This window comes from Megalops cyprinoides, chromosome 22 (genome assembly GCF_013368585.1).
Source record: "Megalops cyprinoides isolate fMegCyp1 chromosome 22, fMegCyp1.pri, whole genome shotgun sequence".
Classification (NCBI taxonomy): Eukaryota; Metazoa; Chordata; class Actinopteri; order Elopiformes; family Megalopidae; genus Megalops; species Megalops cyprinoides.
The window spans coordinates 16,268,931-16,293,618 of record NC_050604.1 but is presented as its reverse complement, the minus strand read 5'-3'; the positions used below and the strand labels follow the sequence as shown (position 1 = coordinate 16,293,618).

General features: G+C 40.7%; 1 protein-coding gene across 10 annotated transcripts in view; it reads left to right on the top strand.

Annotated features, from left to right (window-relative positions):
• The first annotated feature begins 15,604 nt into the window (after positions 1–15,604).
• LOC118769437 (serine/threonine-protein kinase DCLK2-like) overlaps positions 15,605–24,688 on the top strand; it is a 53,690-nt gene continuing 44,606 nt past the window's right edge. For all 10 annotated transcript variants that reach the window (XM_036516530.1, XM_036516528.1, XM_036516533.1 and 7 more), the window contains exon 1: positions 15,605–16,770. In XM_036516530.1, the coding sequence (XP_036372423.1) occupies positions 16,368–16,770 (403 nt within the window). In that variant the 5' untranslated portion in view covers positions 15,605–16,367. The remainder of the gene's footprint in view (positions 16,771–24,688) is intronic.

Below are 24,688 nucleotides of genomic sequence, written 5' to 3'. Positions count from 1 at the left end.
ATTTCAGTCTGAGGCATATTTTATGAGATGCTGTGTAACAAACCTCTGGCTATGAAAGGAAATGCCATGAAAACAGCCACCTCCAGTGTCCCGCAAGCACATCTCTTTTCTGAGGGACTGCCAGCATGTGGTAGCCTTTTCCTGGCTGGTTGCTGAAGCTAAGTGAGGCAGTCCTTGGATAGTATATGGATGAAAAACCTGCTGGCAAAACCAGAGAGCTGCTGTTGTTGCCTTGGTTGGCCAGAGGAGGGCAGTCCTCTCTCCGTACCAAGGGGAGAATTAATTCCCCAGTGCAGTGATGGGGAGACAGTGCTACAGGAGACATCCTTCAGATGAAAGATAATTACATTAAACTGATGTCCTAGCGCATTGTGGTCATCGGGGATCTCACAGTGTTGACTGCAAACATCATAGGGTTACCTGGTGTTCTGGCAAAATTCCCAGCCTGACTGTCTCAGCTTGGGCATCAACTCAGCCAATAGATTTACTGCTTTTCCATTTCAAGTGAGAACAAAAAAATTGTGCCATTCATCACTGAGGTGAGCGCTACACATTGTTGGTAGCTGGAGCTGAGTCACCTCTGACCTCACTGTAAAAAGCACTTTGGGATCTATGAGACATTCTATAGGAATACATCCTAACAATAACAATGTTTAGTTTAATGTGCAATGTTTAGTTTAATTAATTTCTCAAGGTTAAGAAGCACAAGGTGGCAATATTATATCTAGACCAAAGGCTAATCAGCTCAGCGCTGTTCAAGTTCCTCTTCACCTGTAGAAGTAAACTGTTTTCATAACTGCTTTACCAATAGTAACATCTGCACCACATAATGGCATGAGGACATGATCTCAGGCCAAGGACAACACTGAATGCACCACTTACATCAGGGCAGTAGTGTAGCATAGTGGTTAAGGAGCAGGTTAAGGAGTGGTTAAGGTTGGTGGTTTGATTCCCCACGGGGACACTGCTGCTCTACCTTTGGGCAAGGCACTTAACCCGCAATTGCCTCGATAAATATCTGCCTGTATAAAATGGATAACATTGTAAAAACCTGTAATTGATGTAACTTCTTCTGGATAAGAGCGTCTGCTAAATGCCAATAATGTAATGTATACAATAAGAACACAAATCACAGTTTGAAACAACAATAGGTTGAAATCCATTGCATTCAGCAATGGCACAGATCAGGATTTGCTTCTACAAACTGAAAAAATGGTGCTAGTGTGAGATAACATACCTAACAAAATTATTGTTAAAGTGATGATGGCATGAATGCTAAAAAGATTGCTGCTGATCATATCCTGCAATGTCTGAAGATAGCTGAAAAATCTTCAAGTAGTGTTTTCAGTATCCATGGACTGTGGAGAATAATACCCTTGTACATTTCACCATTACCAAAACTAACTGAATGAGAACTCTTAGCTCAGCTACCCCTATGTGACATCTAGTTTAAATGTACTGTGACACAAGAGAAGCCAGAGATACTGAAGGAAAGAAAAGACAATACAAAGGGCAAAGCAAATGACATTTAAAGGTACAGTGCAAAGGAGAGGCACCTGGCCTGTAATTTGGATGTGAATGATTCATTACTGACGCTTCCACATACGTGACCTGCCATGATACATTTCCTTCCACCCTGGCAGATCACATTTTTCTCCACAAGCATTAAATCCTGAAAGAGTTTGTGCCTTCCCTCATTTTATGCTGTGAGATTTATGGTGGCGAAACCTAGCATAAGCCATCATTTTCCTTAAATATGATCCTAAATATGAGCAAACCGTACATTTTCACTGTCCAAGATTTCCATCTGACATGTTATTGTAGGTTCAATTACATGTGTTGAAATGCTGGTTAAGCATAACATTTTATTTGTTTTTTTTTAGTATAAAATATACTTTTAAAAAGATATTACAGCACAGTGTTTTCATTTCTTATGTGGGAAAACCTCACAATGTCTAAAGGCCTGCTGGCAAACACGGAAAAGAAAGCAATGTAACTGGATAAGCTTTTACATACAGCCAGATTATGGATTTTTAATGTTTGGCCAATTCTAAAATCCATAAACTGTTGGTAGAATGTGAAAGCATATGTTGCAATATTCAAGTTTGTTCAGATATTGAGACCAATATAAATGAAACAAAATGTTTAATCACAGTGACTGCAGTAACCTGAAAGGAAGAATGTAAATTAATGGTTTAAAATTTGAAAAAATTGTTACATAATCCTCTGATGATTGATAAAAATTTGTAATAAATTATTAATAAATAAATAATAAAGTTATTATTGTGTAATGAAATACAATTTTAAATTATGTCATGCTAATTCATCTTTGTAATATACAAATAATGAAATGTATTAATCAAAAGCTACACTGATGGGAGCAATCACTTACATTTTGTATCACTGTTGTACACAAGTCATTAACATTATCCGAAGATTGACGTATTATAACATGGACAACATTAAATATCTTTGCTTTCTAAATCATTTAAAGCATGATGAGTTTGAGAAATAAACCCAATGCTGAACTGCTGATGGCATACAGCTGAGCATACACCTTTTAAAGAATTTCAAGTGGCACATTTCACTTCGACATACACCTTCTGAAAAATTAGAACATTTTGAAAAAAAGTAGAGCATTTCACTATTGTATGTATTTATTTAATGTCTGATTAAAGTGCAAAGCAAGAGTTAAACAAAATGCCAGTTTTGTCTTAGATGAAGATAATGTGCTAAAGGTAAAAGCCAAGAGTCAGGCTGAGTCCCTCATTAGCTCTCATTATGGCTTTAAGATTGTATGATCATTTGTTATCCCACTTTCTGGCAACTCAGCTTTGAGGAGCTTTGACTTTGACATAAGGAAAATCTGCCACCCATCAAAGACTGAGCTGTCACATTATTGTGGAAAGCAGCTAGCAGTCTGCAAGGTCATATCTCTTAAAAATAAGTACAAATACTCACAATGCTGCAATTTTTATTGTTGTAGAAGAGGTGTTGATTACTTCTTCCACAATCAGACATATATCAGTATACGAGCCAATTTTTATTTGATGTTTTTTGGGACATATTGCAGTGGAGTGTCTTTGAGATAGCTATTTGGATTTATGTGAAAGCACTGAGATTTCATGTACCACCCATTACGTTCTCAATTTTTGTAACTCAAAGATACAGAGAAATGGTGACAAATCAGGATTCTAAGTGGCGGGTTTGAAATGGATTGCAGAACGCCTCAGGCAAATGAATCTGTCATTTCAAATTATTCAGTTCTTCCTGTTTGTCACTGTTCGATTCAATTTTTTTCATTGTATGCATGTCACTTAATCATATTTCTGAAATTTGGCTGTATTTGGATGTATTTCTAGAAGCGGTGCTGCTCTGACTGGATGGCTTCACATATTAACTTCTGAATATCCCAATCCACCTCTGATTTACCCCAATACAGTAACAATGAACAGTGAAGCATGGTGCAGAAATGTGCTCAGAAGAGATACTAAAAAAAACCCCACCAACATAACCTGTGAATATGTTGCTTTTCCAAACGCTGGCGAAGTCAGTGGTTGGAGGAGTAGAGAGGAACGATTCTTCTTCCAGGGCAACTGGCACCTCTTCTTCCAGTCTCTTCTGACCAAGATAAGCAGGAGTTACAATCACAACAAGACTAAACCACCAGAGCTGTAAATCACAGTGATTTGGTGAGGAATGTGCTGGTCCATGCAGTTTTCGCCTATCACATTACATATACTCCTTCTTTACAAAAAAAATGAAATAAATATAACTTAAACCACAGTAACAACAGACTTCCCTGGTTATGTCTCAGTGGAGCACTCATTAATATTAGTCTGCTCTCCACTGAAGAAGTTTTTTCCTTCTCCGTGGCACTGCTGCGGCCCTGGGCTGCCTGTACAGATGGGTGGTGTCAGCTGCTGGGATGGAAGGTATAATATTAAGGCCTGTTGACACAATAAATGCCGGTTCTGTAGGATCCATCCACGGCCTCCAAGTTAAACACCAAATTAAGCTAAATGACTTGGGACAAGCCAAGTCTGTGCAACTCGATGCCAGGGGAAGCTGCCGGAATTTCAGAGGCAGCTCATTATTTAAGTCTGCTGGACTTCTTTCACACACGGCCCACATGTAGTTCCAGCAAAATAAATGTTAATAATGTAAATTGTATTTCCAGGACCCTGGACAGCTCTGAGCGCAGTGGGAACACCCCTCTCATTTTCGTGATTGTGTATGTGCATACATGTGTGTGTGTGTGTTTCCTTGCATGGCCACGCACATGTACGTCTCCAATGTGATATTAATGCATGCAACTGCACTAGAGGTAGTACAGGCCTTAGAGTTCGCTCAGTATTTGCTGAAAATACGTGATAAATGAAAACCCAATGTGAAATTTCCACCTAGTGTTTGAGACTGTTCCTCATCCCAACTGCATTGTTGTCTGTCCCTAAGTGTAGCAAACCTACAGGAACTAATAGCAATGCCATTTACCAAGCATCCCCCTCTTGTGGCTTAATCTGATTCAATGGTGGGTGTATTCAACCGATGCCATAGTCTTCTTTCTTTCTTATCCTAGGGAGCAGTAGCAATCAGGGAAATCTCAACAGCTTGATGACTTGCCTTGCCTATACAATAAAATAAGTGAGAAAATACTGAGTCCTCAAACAAAAGAAGTTTTTAATTCCTCAGTTTAGGGAGAGGTATGTTTTTTGATTGATAAATGAATAAGCATTCAGTTTTCAGAACATTCAGGTCTCTCACCAGAGAGGAAGCCACCTCCCACTGAGGCTGAACATTTTCAATAATAATAATAATAATAATAATAATAATAATAATAATAATAATAATTTTTCTGCTGATCTTTTCTTCCTTTTCAGGTAGTTTATTTTCAGCCAATCATAAAGTTACACTTTTAAAACCGGTGGTCTATGTTTATAGACCAATAGTTGAGTCATGTGGTTCACTGTCTGTGTTGTCTGCATTAAGGAACACTTTGCATTGTAATGTGTACTACTAACACCCTTCATTCACACGACTTAGACTAAATCCATATCAATAAATCAGTCCATGACATGTCATGAAAGTGTCAAGACTGGGGGTACGTGTCTCCCTGCTCGAAGGACTCTATGAATGTACTGTATATAATCTACACATGCAATTGCTAATGCACTAAACAGTTCACTCTTCTGAGGCTAAATAAAGTGAACATATTTTCAACATATTTCACTGCTCAACATTCTTGCTTCAGGTCAGCAGCTTAAGGTCAGAACCACCAGTGGTTCATTTGACTTGCGGCTGGCATGTCCGATCGCATTCATGCAGAGCGATCGCATTCATGCAGAGCGATCGCATTCATGCAATTAATAGGCAAGAAGTGTTCTGATCAATGCTGAGAAAGGCCATCTGCCCCAATTAGGAGCCATGCGGAATTCGGGATGATGCTGAAGTCATTTCTACCTTATCGTCGTGGGGGTGTCTGTGTGGACAAGGCCAGAACAGCATGAGAGGCAGAAACGAAACCTCCAATCCAATCACTCCAATTTTCAAGTCTCACACCGCATCACATCCTCTGCTATCCTGGTGTGGAAAATGTAGCCCAACTGAGCAGAGCGTGCTGGAAATGACAAATCGGAGAGGCTCAGCGGCATCTACTGAAACAAGTTTTAGGGGCCTACAGAAGCATGCGACAACAGGTAATTTTCTGATGCCCTCAGTCACTGAGAGGTCTACAAAATCACACCAGTGGGTGACAACCCCACAGCCACGCATCTTATAGGTTCATTCATTTTTTATTAAATTCGTGTTGAAATGCTTATGGCACATGAATATTTAGCAAATTAATTCACAACACATTGTCAGTCTGGGACGTCTAGGACATTTCATTTATTTATTGTATTCATTTGGCAGATGGTTGCTATCCAGCAACTCATGAGGCCATCATGGCAAGCTAAATTAAATGCATTACACAGCAGCAACAAGAACATAAGTACTGAACAGTCAGAAACAGTGACTGGACATCAAGTTTAAAAACAGTGCGTCAGTAGAGGTATTACCATACACACAGCGCAACAAGTGCAACATAACCTTATCTCATAGTGTTTGCATGGAAACAAGCATACAGCATGAATGTGGTGCGTACACCGAAGTGTTTAAAATTGTAACTGCCAGATTCATGCTCTATAGACAGGGATATGAGGAAAGGCTGTTCCGGTCCAATTATGAAATTATCAAAAAAAAAAAAAAAACACAGAATAGGTTATTGCGTCTCAATGTTTCCCATGAACCCACTCTGCACCAGCTCTGTGTATCTGAACCCCCCCCCCCCCCCAACTCCCCAACCCCCAACAGCAGAGGAGCAGCATCACCTCTATCATTATGAAATGGATGATAGATTATCAGCCCTCTGCCACAGCCCTCCCTGTTCCTCTAATGCAGAGACATCTGAGCTTTACAAGAGGAAGCCCACAAACATGAATCACTCCTCAGCCCGCACAGCATTCCGCCCCAGACTAATTACATAATTATGGCATTTCTGTTCCAATCATTCATGAGTAGGGAAAAAGTGGAGACTGGAGTGTGACGTGAGCAATAGTTCAATGGGCATAATTTCATTCAAATTCACTTCAACCAGTTGATCTGAAGTCTGTTTATTCTCCTTTTTTAAAAAAAAAAAAAACACTAAAATATAAATGACATCCACGTCTTTCTTCAGAGAGAGAGGAGAACAAAGTTCATTCAGAAATGTGAAAGTTCTGTACATTCAGTCCAAAGCAGTGTCCTCAAAGCATTGTACAACTGGCTGAATGAACCTTCACTGAATTATTCTGACTGTGAGCTCAGAGGAGCAGATCAGAAGTGTGGCATCTGCAGTCAGGGCTGGAGTTTTGAATCTTATGGTCTTCTTCAATACAGCATGAACTTTCTATTTCACAGGGAAAAAAATGTGTCTAGACATATCCCTCAACTGGGTGACTGGCTTTAAACTGAAGTCGCTTTTGACTTCCCCGGGAGGCAGGCCATATGTCACGCACCACTTTCACACTCGTGTAAGGAACATATCACCTGAGGCTACTTTCAATATTACAGATGGAATAATTCCCAGACGCAACTCAAAAACATCGTCCACCTAGATGCAAGATCACACATCCCCGTCATATTTCATCTTGTGGGTAACATTACCCTCAAGATGCTCTCGGTTCTTTGATTAATACTGACAGATAAAGTATGGACATTATGGAAGATTACAGATTTGGCTAAATATGAGTTAAGTGTTGACACTATCCCCAAGTAAATGTTTAACATTGCTCCATTTTATCACATCTTAAAAAGCTGTAAAGGATGACATTGTCATTTATGAGCTGGCAGTGTACCTACTTGTCACAATGTGTGCAGTGTTAAAAGACAGAGCAGGTGCCGTTTAGAGGCTGCGGCTACTCTGCCAGATTCCCTTAATGACTCATTTTCACCATCTAGTGGTAAAATGAAGCTACTGCCTTTATCATGGGGGAGCTCCTCACTTAGAGAGTGAGTGAGCAGTTGAGTACCACTCCCAGGATTGCTACCGTAGATCACAGCCAAAAGCAACTTTGGTGTTAATATGGAGCAGTGAGCAGCTTGCAACATGGCAAGGGACATCCAAGAGGTGGTTGATGTGTCACTGGCTGCCAGGGTATCACTGGTCCCACGGTGATGAATAGTCAATCAAAGACATCCTGTTGTAGTGTGCAGAGGCCATGGTGAATAACCCTCCTGCAGGGCCCAGTGATATGCATGCAGCACGGCTTTACTGCTAACTGGCCAGGAGACTTAATAACAATAAAATACAAAGCTGCGTGTTACAGATTTATGGAGGATATCAAAACATTTTACGAGAGCAGCTTTACGGCCACCTTCAGACTTTGGCAATGCAAAAGCATGGCAGTCCAAAACAAAACATTAATATCCCTCTGCAGACTGCTGCGCCCCTTATTAAATAAATACTGCAGCTATTGAGGACCATTTGCTTGACTCCGGTTTGAAAAATGTAGTACAAAAATATATAAACTTTGTAAATACTTATAGATACATGGACAAAAAAGGATACAACTGACATGTTTAACATACGATGCAGCCATTTACAAAAATGTCTGATTCTGTTGTTTTGTGAAACAGAAAATCCAGAAATTTTCTCAGTCACAGTAAAAAATAATCGCAAATAAGGTAAGATGACATTACAATAGCAGAGAAAAGCACAAAACATGTTTCATTCCAGATCTTACCCCAGTTTAAAGATGTGGTGACACATAATGGAATAAAATGAAATATCTGTGTGTGTATGTGTGTGTGTGTGTGTGTGTGTGTGTCTGTCTGTCTGTCTGTGTGAATAATGTATATGTGATGGATGTATGCATGGGATATGTATGCAATGGCATGTCTTTATTCATATGTGTGTAATAAATATGTTATAGATTGTGCTTGTATGCGCAGTTGCACTCACTGTATGCCCATTTGTCACTTTATTCCTACACGCTCAGTTTCACACTCTGTCACCAGGCAGCAGTGACAGTGTACGATGGCATTAATCTGTCAGACAGAGGGACAGGTTTCCTAGCAACCGCGGAAACGATCGTTTCAGGCATTGAGTGGAACAGCCATCCAGGTGATCCCATTTGGGCAAACTCGATTCTGGACAGCATTTGGCGCGCCGAAGATCTGCTGTTTCCATGTGCTCTGTCTTAATAGGTGAAGTATGGGGAAAAGAGCAAAACCATTATTTCTGTTTTACCGAGGGCAACCCCTGCAGCCGGTGTGGCTTTTAAGACTCACGTGCGAATGTGCTCCTTGCAGTCAAGCTTCCAGACGGTTTGTGTGGCATAGCCCCTTCAATCCACCAAATGTTTGCCAGCTGTAAAATATGCCAGCAAGAAATGTGTGCATTGTCACTATGGCACAAGCTGAAGAAACTAATCAACAGCGCCATCTGTTGGCCACAATTAGACAACTCTTGCCTCAGGTCCTGGTTTATATTAATGGTCTGTAACACTCATGTGTGACTTATGTAGCTACAGTAAATAAAATGCAGTCTGTGGTTTAATCAGCACCATAAAAGGCTTTTAAAGAAGGACTGAGCACCTCATTTCTCTATATAAGATAAGATGCTAAGATGGTAACGTGGGACGGGGAGGGATGCTGTTGATCTATCACATTTCTTTTAAATAATCTATAAATGTGCTACTGATAACCTGCAGAAAATGAAGTGAAGTGAAGTCTAACATGATGAGATCCTGCATCATTGCATCAGAGGGCAGTCAGGAACAACATGGGGAGAAATGTTACAAGCCTCTACAGATCCACCCCTGTATCATTCCTGCTGGGTCCTGCTACAGACACAAGGGGCTGGGGTCCTGCTCTATCTCAGGGGATTTAGAGTCAGTATAGCAACTGCTAACTGACTCTCTATAATACCTGTAAAAAGCTAATAGTAGTCAAGCCACATGCCCAGTGACTCCTCCATCAGAACAGATGCATGCTACCTAGAGTGACTAATGATTAAAAGTTAGGTTATTTATACAGTATGTGTCACTGCTAAGATGTTTTCATTTTAGCACTGATTTTCAGTTTGATGCATATGCACTATAATTCTGGCTGCAGTGTATCTGTCATTGTCTTCCCCGTCTCATTGCTTCTGTGATATGCATACTTTGTGCCGTATTACTTTGTCAGTCACTCCGCATAAGAGCATCTGTCAAATAAATAAATACATGTATGACAAGTGAAGAAATAAAGAATAAAGTATTACTATGGTTACATAAATGGAAGCGCAAAATCCATTTCGTCTTACGTTAGACAATATTAAATGGCTCTCTTCTCTAATCACTTTTGCAAACCTATTAGACACAAACATAAATGAGCATATAGAAAATGCTCTTGCAGAGGGAAGTTGTTCATTAAAACACATGTAACAAGCACAGCAAGAGTGGATGACTGCTCATTATGGGAGTAAGTTGAGACTCACCATCAACTTTATTCAAGGGTCAGTATGACATTACATTACATTATTGGCATTTAACAGACACCTCTTATGCAGGGTGACTTACATAGGTTACAATTTTTACATGTGACCCATTTATATAGCTGGATATTTACTGAGGTAGTTGTGGGTTACCAGTGTTTTCCTCCCAGGAGAGTCCTTCAGGACGGTCAATGCAGCCAGCAAGGGGACTGATGGTAACTATTAGGCTTCTATATTCCCAATACAATGTGTGTCATTCCTAATTAATCCTTCTGACAGATACCTTGGCCCTCCAGCAATAAATTATTAAAATGACCAATGATATGTGTCTCATATGATTAAATTGTTTGTGTGTCTGAACTTTCTGTTCCTTATGTTTATTTGAATGACATCTATTTTTCAATAAAGAAAAAATTACAGTATACATGGGAAGCAGTAAAAACAACATGAAGGCCCAAAGCCTAAAAACAGGACTGAGTTGGTTAAAGAAGGCAGCATGGTTTTGCAAATGCAGCCCCCAGGGGCTGTGTGAAGCACTGCTGTTTGTGTCACCTTTAGCCACATCCATCCTTAAAAGGCAGCTGGTTTCCCTATTTCCCATCCATTCTGCCTGTGTTTAACGTAAAACATTTGTACTTTTCCAGTTGTATTTTTTCATGCCCCATTTCCATCTACAGACATTTTAAGCTTCCTAACCCAGCGTTTACGTTACTGCCTCTTCACAGAGAGCGACTTCACCTGAGGTGCCACTCCAGCAGACTTGTCTCTCGGGATTAGAGCCGGTCCCAGAGCTGCGCTGCACCTCCAGGGTAGACCGGGCCTCCCTCTCCTAATGGAATGTGAGAGATTTGGGTCATGGGAAATGCGGCTCTCTCTGACTCCCCCCCACACACACAGAACCAGAGGTCACCAGCTATAATTCAATTAGCCTTGATAGCGGGGAGAGCAGAATTATTTCTGACACCGAATCAGGACACTGACCCACATCGCGTGGGACGTGTTACAGAAGTCTTTGATCATGCAGAGGTCTGGAACCCCGTGGTTAATTTGAGGAGGGGGGTTTGGTCCCAGCTCTGAGATCACAGAGGAACACTGGAAAAAGGGATAAGCATTAACAGCATAAGAGTATTTACCCCCTGCTCCTGTATAACCATTGTCTGTCTCCAACATATTGCAACAAACAAGTCTCAAAGAGACTGTGGAAAATAAATTACTTTTGTAATTTGTCCTGTCACAACATCACTTCAAGGACTGTTTGTTTTGAACTAGAGTCCTTTTCAATTGGAAACTGATTTGCGGTACATATCACGTCAAGATTTTCTGTTGGGCTACAAATCCGCTAATACATTTCAGATTGATGAAAAGGTTCACAAAGAAGTCATCCATATAGCTTCTTTATCACCTGAAATTTCTCAGTCGCAAACAATTCTTGATTTAATTATAAATATATACCTTAATAACATATTGCTGTGTAAATAAAGTGATCAAATTCTCCGTTTTTTTTTTTTGGTCCTTGACCTATATATGGTTGGTGCACATGCAGTATTTTGCCACTAGATGGCATTCATACACAACACACTTGGCATCAGTGTTACATCATATGTACTGTACTGCTAAAGGTCACAAACCTTCACCTGCATATGCTTATCTGATGTCAGCATTCAGGGCAAAGAGGTTGCCACAGTAATGTGCAGCTGCCACGAGCTGCCAGGAATGAAATTAAATTATCTTTACATTAACGGTCAGACATGTTCTCTCACAGCAGAATGTATTGATTCCTGGAGATGAAAGATGATGTCAGAGATATAATCAATTGCACAGACTTCTTCAGGCATGAAAACTACAGTACAAAGCGTGGGCAGATTATTGGAGACTGCATAAATTTAATTGAGGACACTGGCAGCCACATATTAATGCTGATATGATTTATTGAGGATGCCTGAATGGTTGAAGGTACTGTAGCAGACAGAATTGAAATGGCAAAAGGAAATTGCCTGAGGTCACAAAATGGGTGTCAGGACTTACGGTTTGTAACAGACAGACAAAGGCTCTGGCATCGCCCACTTACCGTTTGACAATTCAGCCGCTGACAGCTCATTCACTAATCTCCCAGTTTTCTGCACACGTTTGACAGATATACATTTTAATGACCCATGCTTCGGTCTATTTATAATCCATGGCTATACTAGTGTAACTAATGATATAATGCTGAGTCATGATTAAACTCAGTGATATTACAGCCCAAAATATCTCGCGGGACTGTTTTCAGAGGCAGTGCATTGTTAAGAACAAGCTTCCCAGACTTTGTTTTTGTCATTCACAGGATAATTATTTTTAATTACACATATTAAGCCAAACCAACGCTGCAAGTTTTCATGTATCAGCTGTCTCTGCCTGTGAATAATGTTAAATTTGCATGTAGACACGCAGAGACTAATTTTGGAGAGGATCTCATGCTCTTTGCAGCTAAGCATATTGGTCATTGGTGTGTTTGGTTGAAGGGGAGAGAAGTGCTAATACCTTAATATCTGCATTCCTGATACAGAGCGAGAGGGGCTATCACCCAGAGCCTGCATAAGGACAGGAGAGGCACCAATGTCTATGACCACAGGCCAGTCTTAATGAGTACACGGTAGGGCCCTCTGAGACTCACTTAATTGGTGTAGATTCAATTATTTATGTTCCTCTTGTACATCCATAAACCTTGCTACACTCTGTGTGGAACTGTTTGGTTACCCAGACCTGTTAATGGAGTGTTGCTAACATCACAGAGATCAGTGGAGTGAAACCCTAGCTGGAGAGGAGTGTCCTGGGCAGCTCTCCGATGAAACTATCCTGTTTGATATCCTCCATGACGTCACCAGTCTCCAAAGCTTATGTGTATTGTGCATTCATACAGCATCACCAGTTAGTTTCTATACATGGATGACTCATTACATGCAAATAAAATATATAATGTATGTGAGGGGAACGCTGCACGTTTTAAAAGCAATCATACTGAGAAGTGACATGTGTTTCTGGAAATTTGCTCCTCTGTGTATGACTGAACCCTCATCCTTGAGTAAGGTACTTAACCCAGAACTGCCTCAGTAAATATTCAGCTGTATAAATGGACAACATGAACAAAATAAACTCTGACCTATGTAAGTCACTCTGGATAATAATGCCTGCTGAATGACAGTAATGCAATGCACTGTAACAAACATCGCCACCTCTGTCTTCTGTTCCCACACATCCATTCTCAGGATTTCCGATAAAACCCTCCTCTTCCTGTGTCCAAACAACTAGAGCTGGCTGTTCAATCAACAGCCCAACCTCTGACCCCTAACCCTCCACACACCCCCCCCCCCCCCCTTTCCTCTGCAATGCAGCACCTGCTGTCTAACTGTGCAGCAGCACGCCATATCTGTGGGTCAGGGGGAAACCGAATCTTAATCCTCAGACGCTGTTTCTCAGTTCCCTATACAGCGTCACTTAGTGCCTGCTGGCTACGAGATCGTGCTGAGGCAATGATATGAAAACTTAATGACCGTTTGACAAGCTGCCCTCGGCCTTAATATGTTTTATTAATGTCTTTCACACTGCAATTGTTCGATGGTGGGACTTCTTCCTTCTTCCTGGTCTGGACACATGATTTAGGTTCCTCTATATGTCAGTAACAGGCCACACAGCACTTGCAGGCAGGCCAAAAGGAAGCAATCCTGTCTCTCTCTCTCTTTCTCTCGATTTGTCTGTTTCCCCCCATTTTCTGGAAAAGAGTCTGTCCTGGTGTGATCTGCCCCTTTGTTCTTCTTTGCAGGATTTCCTCTCCCTTGAGCATTTTTTGTCATTTGTTTCTTTTGGGATGAAATATTCAACAGGCTCAGGGACTTAACATGACAAAGGAAGAGATGATTGATTTTAGCCTGTCCCATCTAGCTGCTCTCATGGTTATTCCATTGTAGGGAACCTCTCATGGCCTAGACTGTATTGATATACTGCAGCTGGTTTGTAAAACAACACACATCTATAAATTGGTATACAGAAGGCTGTGGTATAATCAGTGCTTACATGGACAACAAAAAGGAAGAGGCCAACACATATCAGTACTGATTCCATTTGGTTCTCCTCCTACATCCAGGCATTGTTCAATATTAAAGGATGTCCCAGAACGGTTGTTTACTTAAAACATTGTTTTCATAACCCTTGTCCTGGATTACTTCAAAATCCTTTTCTATTGGTGATGGTTGTGTTGATATTTTTATCCCACTGGACTGAGTGGCTGCTTTTAAATATATAAACAATAAATTATTAGTCACATAAATGAATCTATCTAGGGGCAGTACAGATTACAGTATTATCCCCTTACAGTGACACTGACATCTATTGCAAGTCTGTAGAAGTATGCAGTCTTTTCCTCCTAGGGTATACAGTACTATCCAGTTAACAGTGACCCCTTTTCTGTCAGACATTAGCAATGCACAGATTAGCTCCATGAACTCATAATAGCATTGTCAGTCACTGGGAAGGTCAAAAGATGTAGAATGGAGTTAACTTGAACTGATATCCTTAATAATGTCAATAACAGTGATTCATTCTGAAATTATTTTGTTGGTTTGAATACAGGGAATGCTGAGTTAGAGCGTACAGTTTCATTTTGCGTTAGTCATACAGCACAGGAAATGTTACGTCTGAACAGTGATGAAAACACACAGGTATGAGGAATCCTCACTCCCCAGCACAACTTTAGCCATCTTAAGATTTCATTTAGCAGCCCTGCCTTACTCTGTAATTCTACATGCGCTGTCTCCATACACAGCACTCCTGTGTTCCTGAATAAGTTGTTATTTGTGTGATAAAGTGCTCTGGTGTGCTTCTCATGTTCCCTTCATTTCCCAAGTCATTTGCAGTCTGTAAGGATTCCATTTATCACTGTGCTCCCAGGAGAGGAGAGGTCAAGTGAGTGTTGGAATGAGTAACTCTCCAGGAAATACCATGAAAAAAAAGAGACATCCCTGTGTGACTGCAGGGTGACTGTGTGACACTTCCTCTAAGGCATGTGCAGCTCAAACTTTTTTTGCCTCTGGTTTTATGGTTCTGTTTTTCTGTTTTCTTCATGAGTATGGGGTGGGGGTGGGGGGGGGGGGGGGGGGGGGGGGCATTGAATGAAATCACTTTCAGGAATGGGCATTGACTATTTTAAAAATGCTTTTACTGTCATGTAACAATATGTTCCTTTTTTGTAATAGGGTGCTGTAAAATATTGACAACCGTTTTTGTCTGTAATGCTGTTATGGATTTGCTTTTTTTTGTCACAAAATCAAATTTAGAACACGGAGAAGAAAATTAAGTGTTCTTGTTTGCACTGGTTTTCAGTGCAAACAATGCCCCACTTCAAACTGAAATTGAATCACCGACAGTGTTGCACATAGTACTGTAACCAGGAAGGCAGAAATTTTGAGTTTAAAGTGGGGTGGTACGGAAAATACCCGGGTCCAAAAAGTGCTGGCTGAACAAAGACCGCCGAGAACTTTGTCGGTTTAGGACCCAGCAGAAAAGCTCGCAGCCTCTCGTTGCGTTGGCTGAGATGACAGTTTCTCGTGCCGTAGCGTACGGCTGGGAGGTCGCCAGTTTGAAAGGGGAGGTTCGCATTTTCTGCTGCGGACATGCGGCTTTCATAGAAACTCTGGATTTGGATATCAGTATACACGCCGCCTGAATGCAGTGCTGTTCTTTCAAATGCCATTTTGAAAGTGATGCTTGCTCTTTATAGCTGAAAGTATTAGTATTTTAGGAGTTCGGGAGTTTTGCTGAGAGACTGCACCTACCGCAAAACAACAGCGAGCTTAGCTATCAATCTGGACGGCTTTCTCAAACGACCTGGGTTCATTTTCCGATGACTATCATTCTAACTTCACTGAGGATATTTTTTGTGGAGTGCAGTATTGTTTTTTCTTTATTTTGCCATCCTCTCCGTTTAAACAGTAACATTGCGGAGTTAATGTTGGTTGGTTTGTGAAGATACGGTCGGATCCCATAGATAGTCACGCGTTTCACGTTTCAGTTTTTTATCGGAGTTCTCCAGGGGTGTTGTAATATTATTGTATATGATTGTATTTCATATCAGAGATCAATTGATATCGATGCAGTTTGATATATGCTTCGATATAAAGACTGATGAAAGTAACGATACGTTTGGTGGGCGGAAAGTCTGCGTGAACACATCCGTCGCAGCTGTAGCTGATCGAATAGATTTTGCCTAGCCTCTATCATCAGAGAAAGCTGCTGACAAAAGGGATTACCCGGGATCATTGAGAAAATAGTGAAGTCTGCGTCTTATATATTAGCCCACGACAAACGGGTGTCTTCATTAACAATACCAACAACAACAACAATGTCTGTCAATAAGAGTATTGAATGGGAACATTTTGAGGAGCGGGACAAGACCCATCGCTCATCTCGGGGGTCCGGTTCGGGTTCCCAGTCCGGTTCACGGGGAAACGGTCTGGTTCCCAGTCCGGCCCACAGTGCCCACTGTAGCTTCTACCGCACGCGTACGCTGCAGTCGCTCACTTCCGAGAAGAAAGCCAAAAAAGTTAGATTCTACCGAAATGGAGATAAATATTTCAAAGGCTTGGTGTACGCGGTGTCCAGTGACCGTTTCAGGTCTCTTGATGCTCTGCTGATGGAACTGACCAGGTCCCTGTCGGACAATGTGAACCTTCCACAAGGAGTCCGGAGTATATACACGGTGGACGGGACCAGGAAGATCACAAGCTTGGACGAGCTTGTGGAAGGTAAAGCCACTCGGAACACGACTCTCGCTCACAGCTATACGTTAGCACACGGATGAATGGTCAAATGCATGGATGGACGAATTCATTGATTGATTAAACAAATTACCTAATTAACCCCTCTGTACAGACCACGCAGATGTGCCAGTATAAACATTTAAGTCCCTTCACTAGTCGAACATTTACTCCTTTCTCGCTGATTCATCTAAATGCCACGAGCATGTACGAGTAGGTTTTAAACACGCAAACACTGCTGTTGTCAGAAAGTATTAACACATCAAGCAGCAGCGTGGACCGCAACACGGAGTGGATGATCTGTGAAGGCAGTGCAGTCTGGACAGTGGAACAGTAAGCAAGCAGATGCGCTCTTATGAAAGCTGAAGTACGTCATTGTGTATGCCATTATATTTCTATGTCATTTGCAGCATGTATTCCAAATAACCCGTAGAGTAGCCCATGAACTTTGTCACTCAGAGCTGTCAAGTACATTCCCAAACACTTGGCACCCTGTGACGTGCTTTCTTGAGTAACGACGTGGAAGCGTAGGTTTCCTAGGTGATGCTGTAGGGTCAGGAAATGCGCTGGATAAAGTCGGATGAATTCAGTTTTTTTTTTTGTTCAGTTACAGTCAGTGTTCCTGCAAATAGTAGTTCAGATTTGGCTGTTAAGACGACTGTGGCTTTAAAATGAGACTTAGGAACAGACAAACATCTCTGCCCATCTTTTACCTTTTCATTTTCTATATAAGCACAAGAATAACAGACAGTGATGTGTTACTGCATGACCACAGTATTTGCTTATCAAGATTGCTATGGTCAAGCAGTAACACAACATCACTGTCTGTTGTAGGAGACACCGTTCAGATACTTAGCAAGGCATGTCTGTTAGCAGTGTTGGGGAGTAACTAGTTACATGTAATGGCGTTATGTAATTAAATTACAAAATGTACAAAATGTAATTGTAATCGATTACAGTGACTGGGAAAAATACGTAATTAAATTACAGTTACTAATCAAAATGTTGAGTTTTTGAGTTCAAAATTTTGAGTGCAACACCATCAAGAGTAGGATGGCTTACAGGGAGCTGTCTCTACGTCTAGACAGGCTCCATTCATTTGGCAGTATGCGCTCAAATTTTGAGCGTTGTTTTTGATTGGTTCTCTTGTTTGAATTTGCACCGCCTCTTGTCTGCCAATCAAATCAATGCGCATTGCTCTAAGCAACTTGAGTCTGCCATGCCTGCGACCAGCCAACCATGCCAAGGCGAGTGGCCATGTCGTTGGACAAGAACGCATTTCACTGCTGGAAATTCAACAATATTTTCCTTCTGAAATCAGAAAAGGGCTCTAACATTACTGTACAGTGTAAAGCTTGTTTACCAGCAGTGAAAATGCTGTCAACATCGAAATGCTCGATGTCAAACCTGAAGGAACATCTACAGGTAAGTTAACGTAACCGCAATCAGCCACATATAATGAAGTACCTCCCGCCCCACCATGTTATTTATATGTGTTCAAGATGTAATGTAGCTCTATATTTTGCTCAGCGCCTCTTGTCTGCCAATCAAATCAATGCGCATTGCTCTAAGCAACTTGAGTCTGCCATGCCTGCGACCAGCCAACCATGCCAAGGCGAGTGGCCATGTCGTTGGACAAGAACGCATTTCACTGCTGGAAATTCAACAATATTTTCCTTCTGAAATCAGAAAAGGGCTCTAACATTACTGTACAGTGTAAAGCTTGTTTACCAGCAGTGAAAATGCTGTCAACATCGAAATGCTCGATGTCAAACCTGAAGGAACATCTACAGGTAAGTTAACGTAACCGCAATCAGCCACATATAATGAAGTACCTCCCGCCCCACCATGTTATTTATATGTGTTCAAGATGTAATGTAGCTCTATATTTTGCTCAGTGCCCATCCAGTAAGCTACATATTTATGTTTAATCTCCATTCATGACAAATTAATTGCTAGCTAACTAACAGACGCCTTTTGCATAGCCGCACCTCCATTGATGAATCCGTTGATAGAAAATCTTAGCTAATGCTTGGTCCTCCTTGAATAGTGGTAGCCTATGTGAGATCTAATAACACTCACTAACATAATTCAGCATTGTGTTTTCATTAAATATTAACTTGGAGAGGTCATTAGGTTGTGAAATTTCTACAGGGCACCAACAGACTATATTAATGATAATTAAAATTGTGAGCAGTACCCAGCCGAATTGATAGTTCTGTCATCACTCAGCATGGTGTTGACCTGAATGTAGACTTGGTTTGAGGTTATGGTTACATTTTTCCTTTACTGCATTAAGTTTGTTGTTTGTGATCTACATACTTTACATTTGTTTTGGTGGTTGTGCTTTAAAATCAAAACATTCCAATCTTAATTCAAGTTATATTGAAGAACTTTTGATAAAGGTTTGACAGAAATCAGTGTTGGAATACTGTTGTGAAGTTTACACTGCCTGGTTTAAATGTATGTTTTTAGGACTTTTCAGCTTTATAACCCAGGTTAAAACATTTGTTAAAAAGTAATCAAAAAGTAATCAAATGTAATACGTTACATTACTTTGATGAAGTAATTAAATTAGTTACATTACTTTATTGCATTACATTTTTACTATATTACATTACATTTTAATAGGGTAACTAGTAATCTGTAACCTATTACATTTCAAAAGTAACCTTCCCAACACTGTCTGTTAGTACCCCCAGTAACAGTAATACTAAGAATAGAAGTAGGTGCTAATTTGCATGTAAACATTTTTTTTTTCAGTTTGACTTTGTCTAAGATTATTTTCCAGAGGAAATAAGTAGGGATTTTGTGTTGGATCACCTCCTACCGGTTCATTACACTCCTGGGATGAAACAGTGATTAACTTATGCTAATATGACTTTCACTTACTCTTGGGGTTTTCGTAGTAATGTCCGCTCATATGCACCACACTGCTTAGCAGTCAGCAGGCGGTGGTGTACATGGTGTCTCTGTAAGTACTTCTTCATCTTGAAGCTTACTCCCACAGTCTGCTGTCTGACCTCTGCAATCCTCTTTCACTTAGCAAGGTTAGAACCATGCCAGACAGCTAATGCTGTCTATTTTCATAGGCTTTGGTCGTATATCCATCTTTCCTATTCAAAATTTGGCCCTGGTTTTTCTGCCCTGGCCTCAGAGACGTTGGGCTGCATTTAGGTCAGTGTCCATAGAGGAGAGGTGGATTGCATTGCCTATGGTTGGGAGGCCTGTGGAGGAGCTCTTCTGGAAGGTAGAATCTGTGAATGTGTCACTCATGCCCATACATTCTCACTTCCTACATGTGCTATACACAGATCCACAGATTCCCACCAATCCTTTCTGTCTCCTGGGCCCAAAAGGAAGCCAGTAAAACACCTTCCATAAATGCCTGAAAGCTTCCTGCAGTGTCATTACAGGGCCCTGGAACTGAACAATGCAGACAGGAGTAAAATATGATAAGAAACAGCATCTAAAGCAGCCAGCTTGAAAATGGATACTGACTGTATTTATGTATGATGTATTTATTTTTGCTCAAGTTATGGTTTGCCTCTCATTAACACCATGGTGGTTTAATTCCCTGGGGAAGATGTAGTTGTCCTCTTCAACATCTCAGGCAGTTTAGGGATATGTAGTGGGAAATAAATGTTGACGGATAAACATTTAGTTTGTAAGAGTTTTGTTTTACAAACATGTGGAAGAAGTGCGGGAAGTAATACAGCAAATGCCTTGACCACATTGGTGTCTGTAGGGCTGTGAGTGATCGCAAGTGTGACATGTGACCTTAGACTTTTAACTCTGAGTTAAGTGGGCTTTGATAGGGAGCTGAGATTATCTCAGATGGCTCCTTTTTTCTGTACAGCAGTGAAGGAAAGCATCAACAGATATTATTCATTTATAAGAACATAAGAAATTCAGTTATGTTATGAAGAATTTCAGCTGAAATAGGTTTTTCATCAGTCTCAAGATCTTGAATACTCTATCAGTCTCTACTTCTATGAATCTCAATAACTCTTCCATACATTTATAATTGTCTGAGTGAGTATCTCCTAGGTTCAGTGTGAAGTTTACTTCAGTTATTTATCCATGGATTTCTGTTTTTTTTTTTGGTAGTCTACTGTATTAATCCCTTTTAAAAATTAAAACAATTCCCCCGAGTCTCAAGAAAGACTGAAAAGATTATATATTAAGTCTCTTCACAATTTATATTTCACCTGGAACTTGTCTTGTTGCTCCTCTCTGTCCTTTTTAAGCTTTTGTTTTCTTATAGTGTGATATCCAGAATATGACACTGCTCTAAGTAATATATAATATTAAGATAACTTCCTTTGATTTGTCCTCCATATGTGTGTTATATATACTGGCATCTTGGTAGATTCTTGGCATTTTCTTGTTTTACTCTAAATCTAGGTCCAGATCTACTTGGTTCACAATATCCAAGAGCTTGTGTTGAAGTTGTCAGCATCCCAGCATATGTTATTTGCATGGATACCCCCCCCCCCCTAGTGCAGTTTCTGTCCTTTCTGATCAGGTCATACCCAAACATTTTGTACTTATATCCTTTTTTCAGTCATGTCTCTGTAAATCCAGCTATACAATAGCCCCTTGTTATCAATTGAACGTGTGTCTCTGAAATGTAATTTCTAAAATGGAATTTAAAAGATGTGCTACCTGAACTGTGTTCTCCATCACCTGTCCTGTCCCTGTTCCTGATTGCACCAAGCCACCCCCAAAAACATTACTGGAGATGCCCTCATGGCTGTTATTAGGAGTAACCCTGACAACTACCATCAGGGCAGACTATATTACTCTATCTTAAACCCAATTTAAGATCACTGCCCCCCAGCTCCTTATTATGTTATTCTCTAAATTATCCTCAGCTACTGTAAGCATATAGACAGACCCATCGTCATCCCAGGGATTTTAGCAGAAGCCACAGCTCCTTCGACTGACAAATATCACTATTTGAAAACAAATCCCTCAAAACACCCTGCTAAGGTTTGCTAACTAATGTCAAGAAAATAGTTGGACGTGCAGCTAAGAACCTTGTGCATGATGTAGCACAGGGAGAGTCAGCGCGTATAAGAATGCAGCTGAGCTGTCTTGGAATGGAATACTGAGAGAGAACTGTGAGGCTGAACACCAGCGTCTTGTCTTTGTTTACTCAGGCATTAAATAGGCTGGAGGGAAATTACCCCAGAACTGCAGAGTTCAGCAGCTGCCTGAATCAATGCAAACCGCTAGGGCCTTCAGACAGACGAGAGGGGACAGGCTATTCGCAGTATTTTAGGGGCCAGAATTCATTTTAATACATGGCTTTGTTTTAAGTTTGAGTTTACTTCATTTCACAGTTTTATAATATGATAATAGTTATAATAAATGCACGAGCCAGAGGTTGGAGCCATGTGTCAGTTAACTTCATGAAGGATAATACAAAATGTCGAAAAATGTGTTTCCATCGTGGCTCTCTTACAAGGGAGGTTGGGTTTGAAAGCATGAACAGTATGTCATGGTCAGAATTTGCAGGTTAAAATACAGAAACGAAATGGTAAACGATTTACAATCATTTGCATCCATAGCAACAGAATAAATAAAAAAATCTTAAAACCTTTTACAGTCTGTGAACTAAAATGTGTGAAGAACCATGGAATTAGAAATGCAGACAAAACTGAAATGGAGATAATGGGATGTGTTTTACAATTATAATAACTTAATGCACATCTGTACATCTGTGTGGCGGTGTGTGAATACTGCACTGTCAATGACCTGAATTACGCCTCCTTTGAGAACGTCCAGGAAGACCACGGAGTGAGCTAAATTTGTTTAAGGGTGAATAAATGGAGCATCTGGACCGCTGTCCTAATAAAGCACGCTCACTGGAGAGTGTCCGTGACCAGTACATGACTAACACCTGAGACCGGGCTCTCCAGGCTGTCCTCCTACAGGAAATGCAGTGTCGCTTTAGAACATCTTGGACATTTAATGACAGTTCCCAGTTAATTTGTGTCACCGCTTGTCACCAGCCGGGGCCCAAGGCTAAACCCACGCAGCTGGAGCTAGCCTTATTAATTAGCGGTTTGTTAATTGAGGGCCTAATAAAGGCTGCCGTCGTGGGAGTTTAACTGTCTCCCAGCCGTCTCTTTGTCTGCGATATGTAGATGAACAGTGTCATAAATACAGACAGGATGACCCTGTTCTGGATGGAGAGTGGAATGGAAACACCTGAGACTGGCACGTGGGCAACAATGGGGAGTTTTTATGTGGATGGGTTCAGATTCTCCGTTCCTGCCAAAATAGAATCATGTTTTTGTTTGTTTGTATTCATTGTTGGATCATACCATCAAGAACAAGGTCATGCTTGTGCTTCTAAAAGTATGTGTTTGTTAGGCCTTTTAGGACTCAGATTTGATAAAGTATGTTTCCTTCAGATGTGGAGTTTATGAAAATGCACCAAATTATTTTATCATTATTTAACATTTAAACACTGTAGTACCCTATCAGGAATATGATAAAAGAGATATGTAATGTATTTGGCTTTGGTATTGTGAGTAGGCTTCATTGGTTTGTCGACTGATGGTGTATTTTGCAGATATCCAACATCAGCAAGAAGTTTCCAATGAAAATCAAAGCTTTTTTATGACTTCACATTTTGGTGACACCGAGGAAATTGAGGTCAATATCAGATGTTCAGTTCAGCACCACGGACAGCTCTCTCCTTTTTGTAGGAAGTGGTAGTAGGAACATCACTCAAGGCCATAAAACAAAATGAATCATATTGGTTCGTTGCATGTGTTGGCCTGTGTGTGCTGTTGTAGATCTGTGTTTGTGTGTAATTTCTCACTGAAATCCAGCTGTCTTTTAGGATTCGGTTGCATTGAGGTGATGTTTGTCCCGTACTCATTCACCATGAGCAGAAGTAACTGGTAAAAGCTCAGTCGATTCATTGAATCCTCATTTCATTCCACGGCAGACAACCCATTCAAAGCAAATCATTTTCGCACAATTAGACGCTCATTATTTGTGACGCCGGCTTATCTTGAATTTGAGTTATATGTGAGGAAAAACAAAGGCTTCAGGCACCCTGAACATGTGTGAGTCATTGTCTTGGAAACAAAGACATGTACGCTTTGTTCTTTGTCCTTCCATTGTTTTTCACAAAATGTGTGGCCTTTAAGAAAAGCCCTGCGTTCTGTGATGCAGCTGTGCAGTTTGTCTCTGTCACGGCAAAACTGATGGGCAGAGTGGGCAGAAACTTTTTCTTGTGCCGATTCTCAGATGGTTATATATTACATATATATGGTTCATATATATTTAATGCTATACCAGTAACATAGATGCAAAAGCAGTGGCGTTGTTAGTACCGATCATTCGGGGCTATAGCCCCGAGTACTGTCGCCCTGAAAAACGAGGTGTTTATAGTAAAACAACAGAGAGACTGTGTAACAGAGCGGAAATTGACTTGCAGCGTCCGAAGGTGTGATAATATTTATTTATTATAAAGGAAGATATAACCTCCCCAACCTACCGATGCCGATCTCCCTTCAAAAAGAAAAAAAAAAAAAAAAGACAAGCCCCGGGCAAACTTGACTTAGCCCCGAATCTTTTCATTAGCTACAAACGCCCCTGTGCAAAAGTAAATGCTATTGATAATTTTAGCCTGTGCAGTTCTTAAATTCTATTATGACAAAGTCTGCCATGCCAGAAGAACAAAGCGTTTTTGTCTTTGTGTCATTTCAGAACGTAATTCTACTCTCTTGGAATAGAAGGCATTGTCATGGACAGCTGTAGTCATAGCCATCAGTGGGTGTTTTTGAAAACCAGTGTGCCATCTTTTTTAGTGTTGGGCCTGGTTTTATTTTCTACTGGAATCTCTACTTTTCTGTGGGGAATTATCAGGACGGTCTCGCTG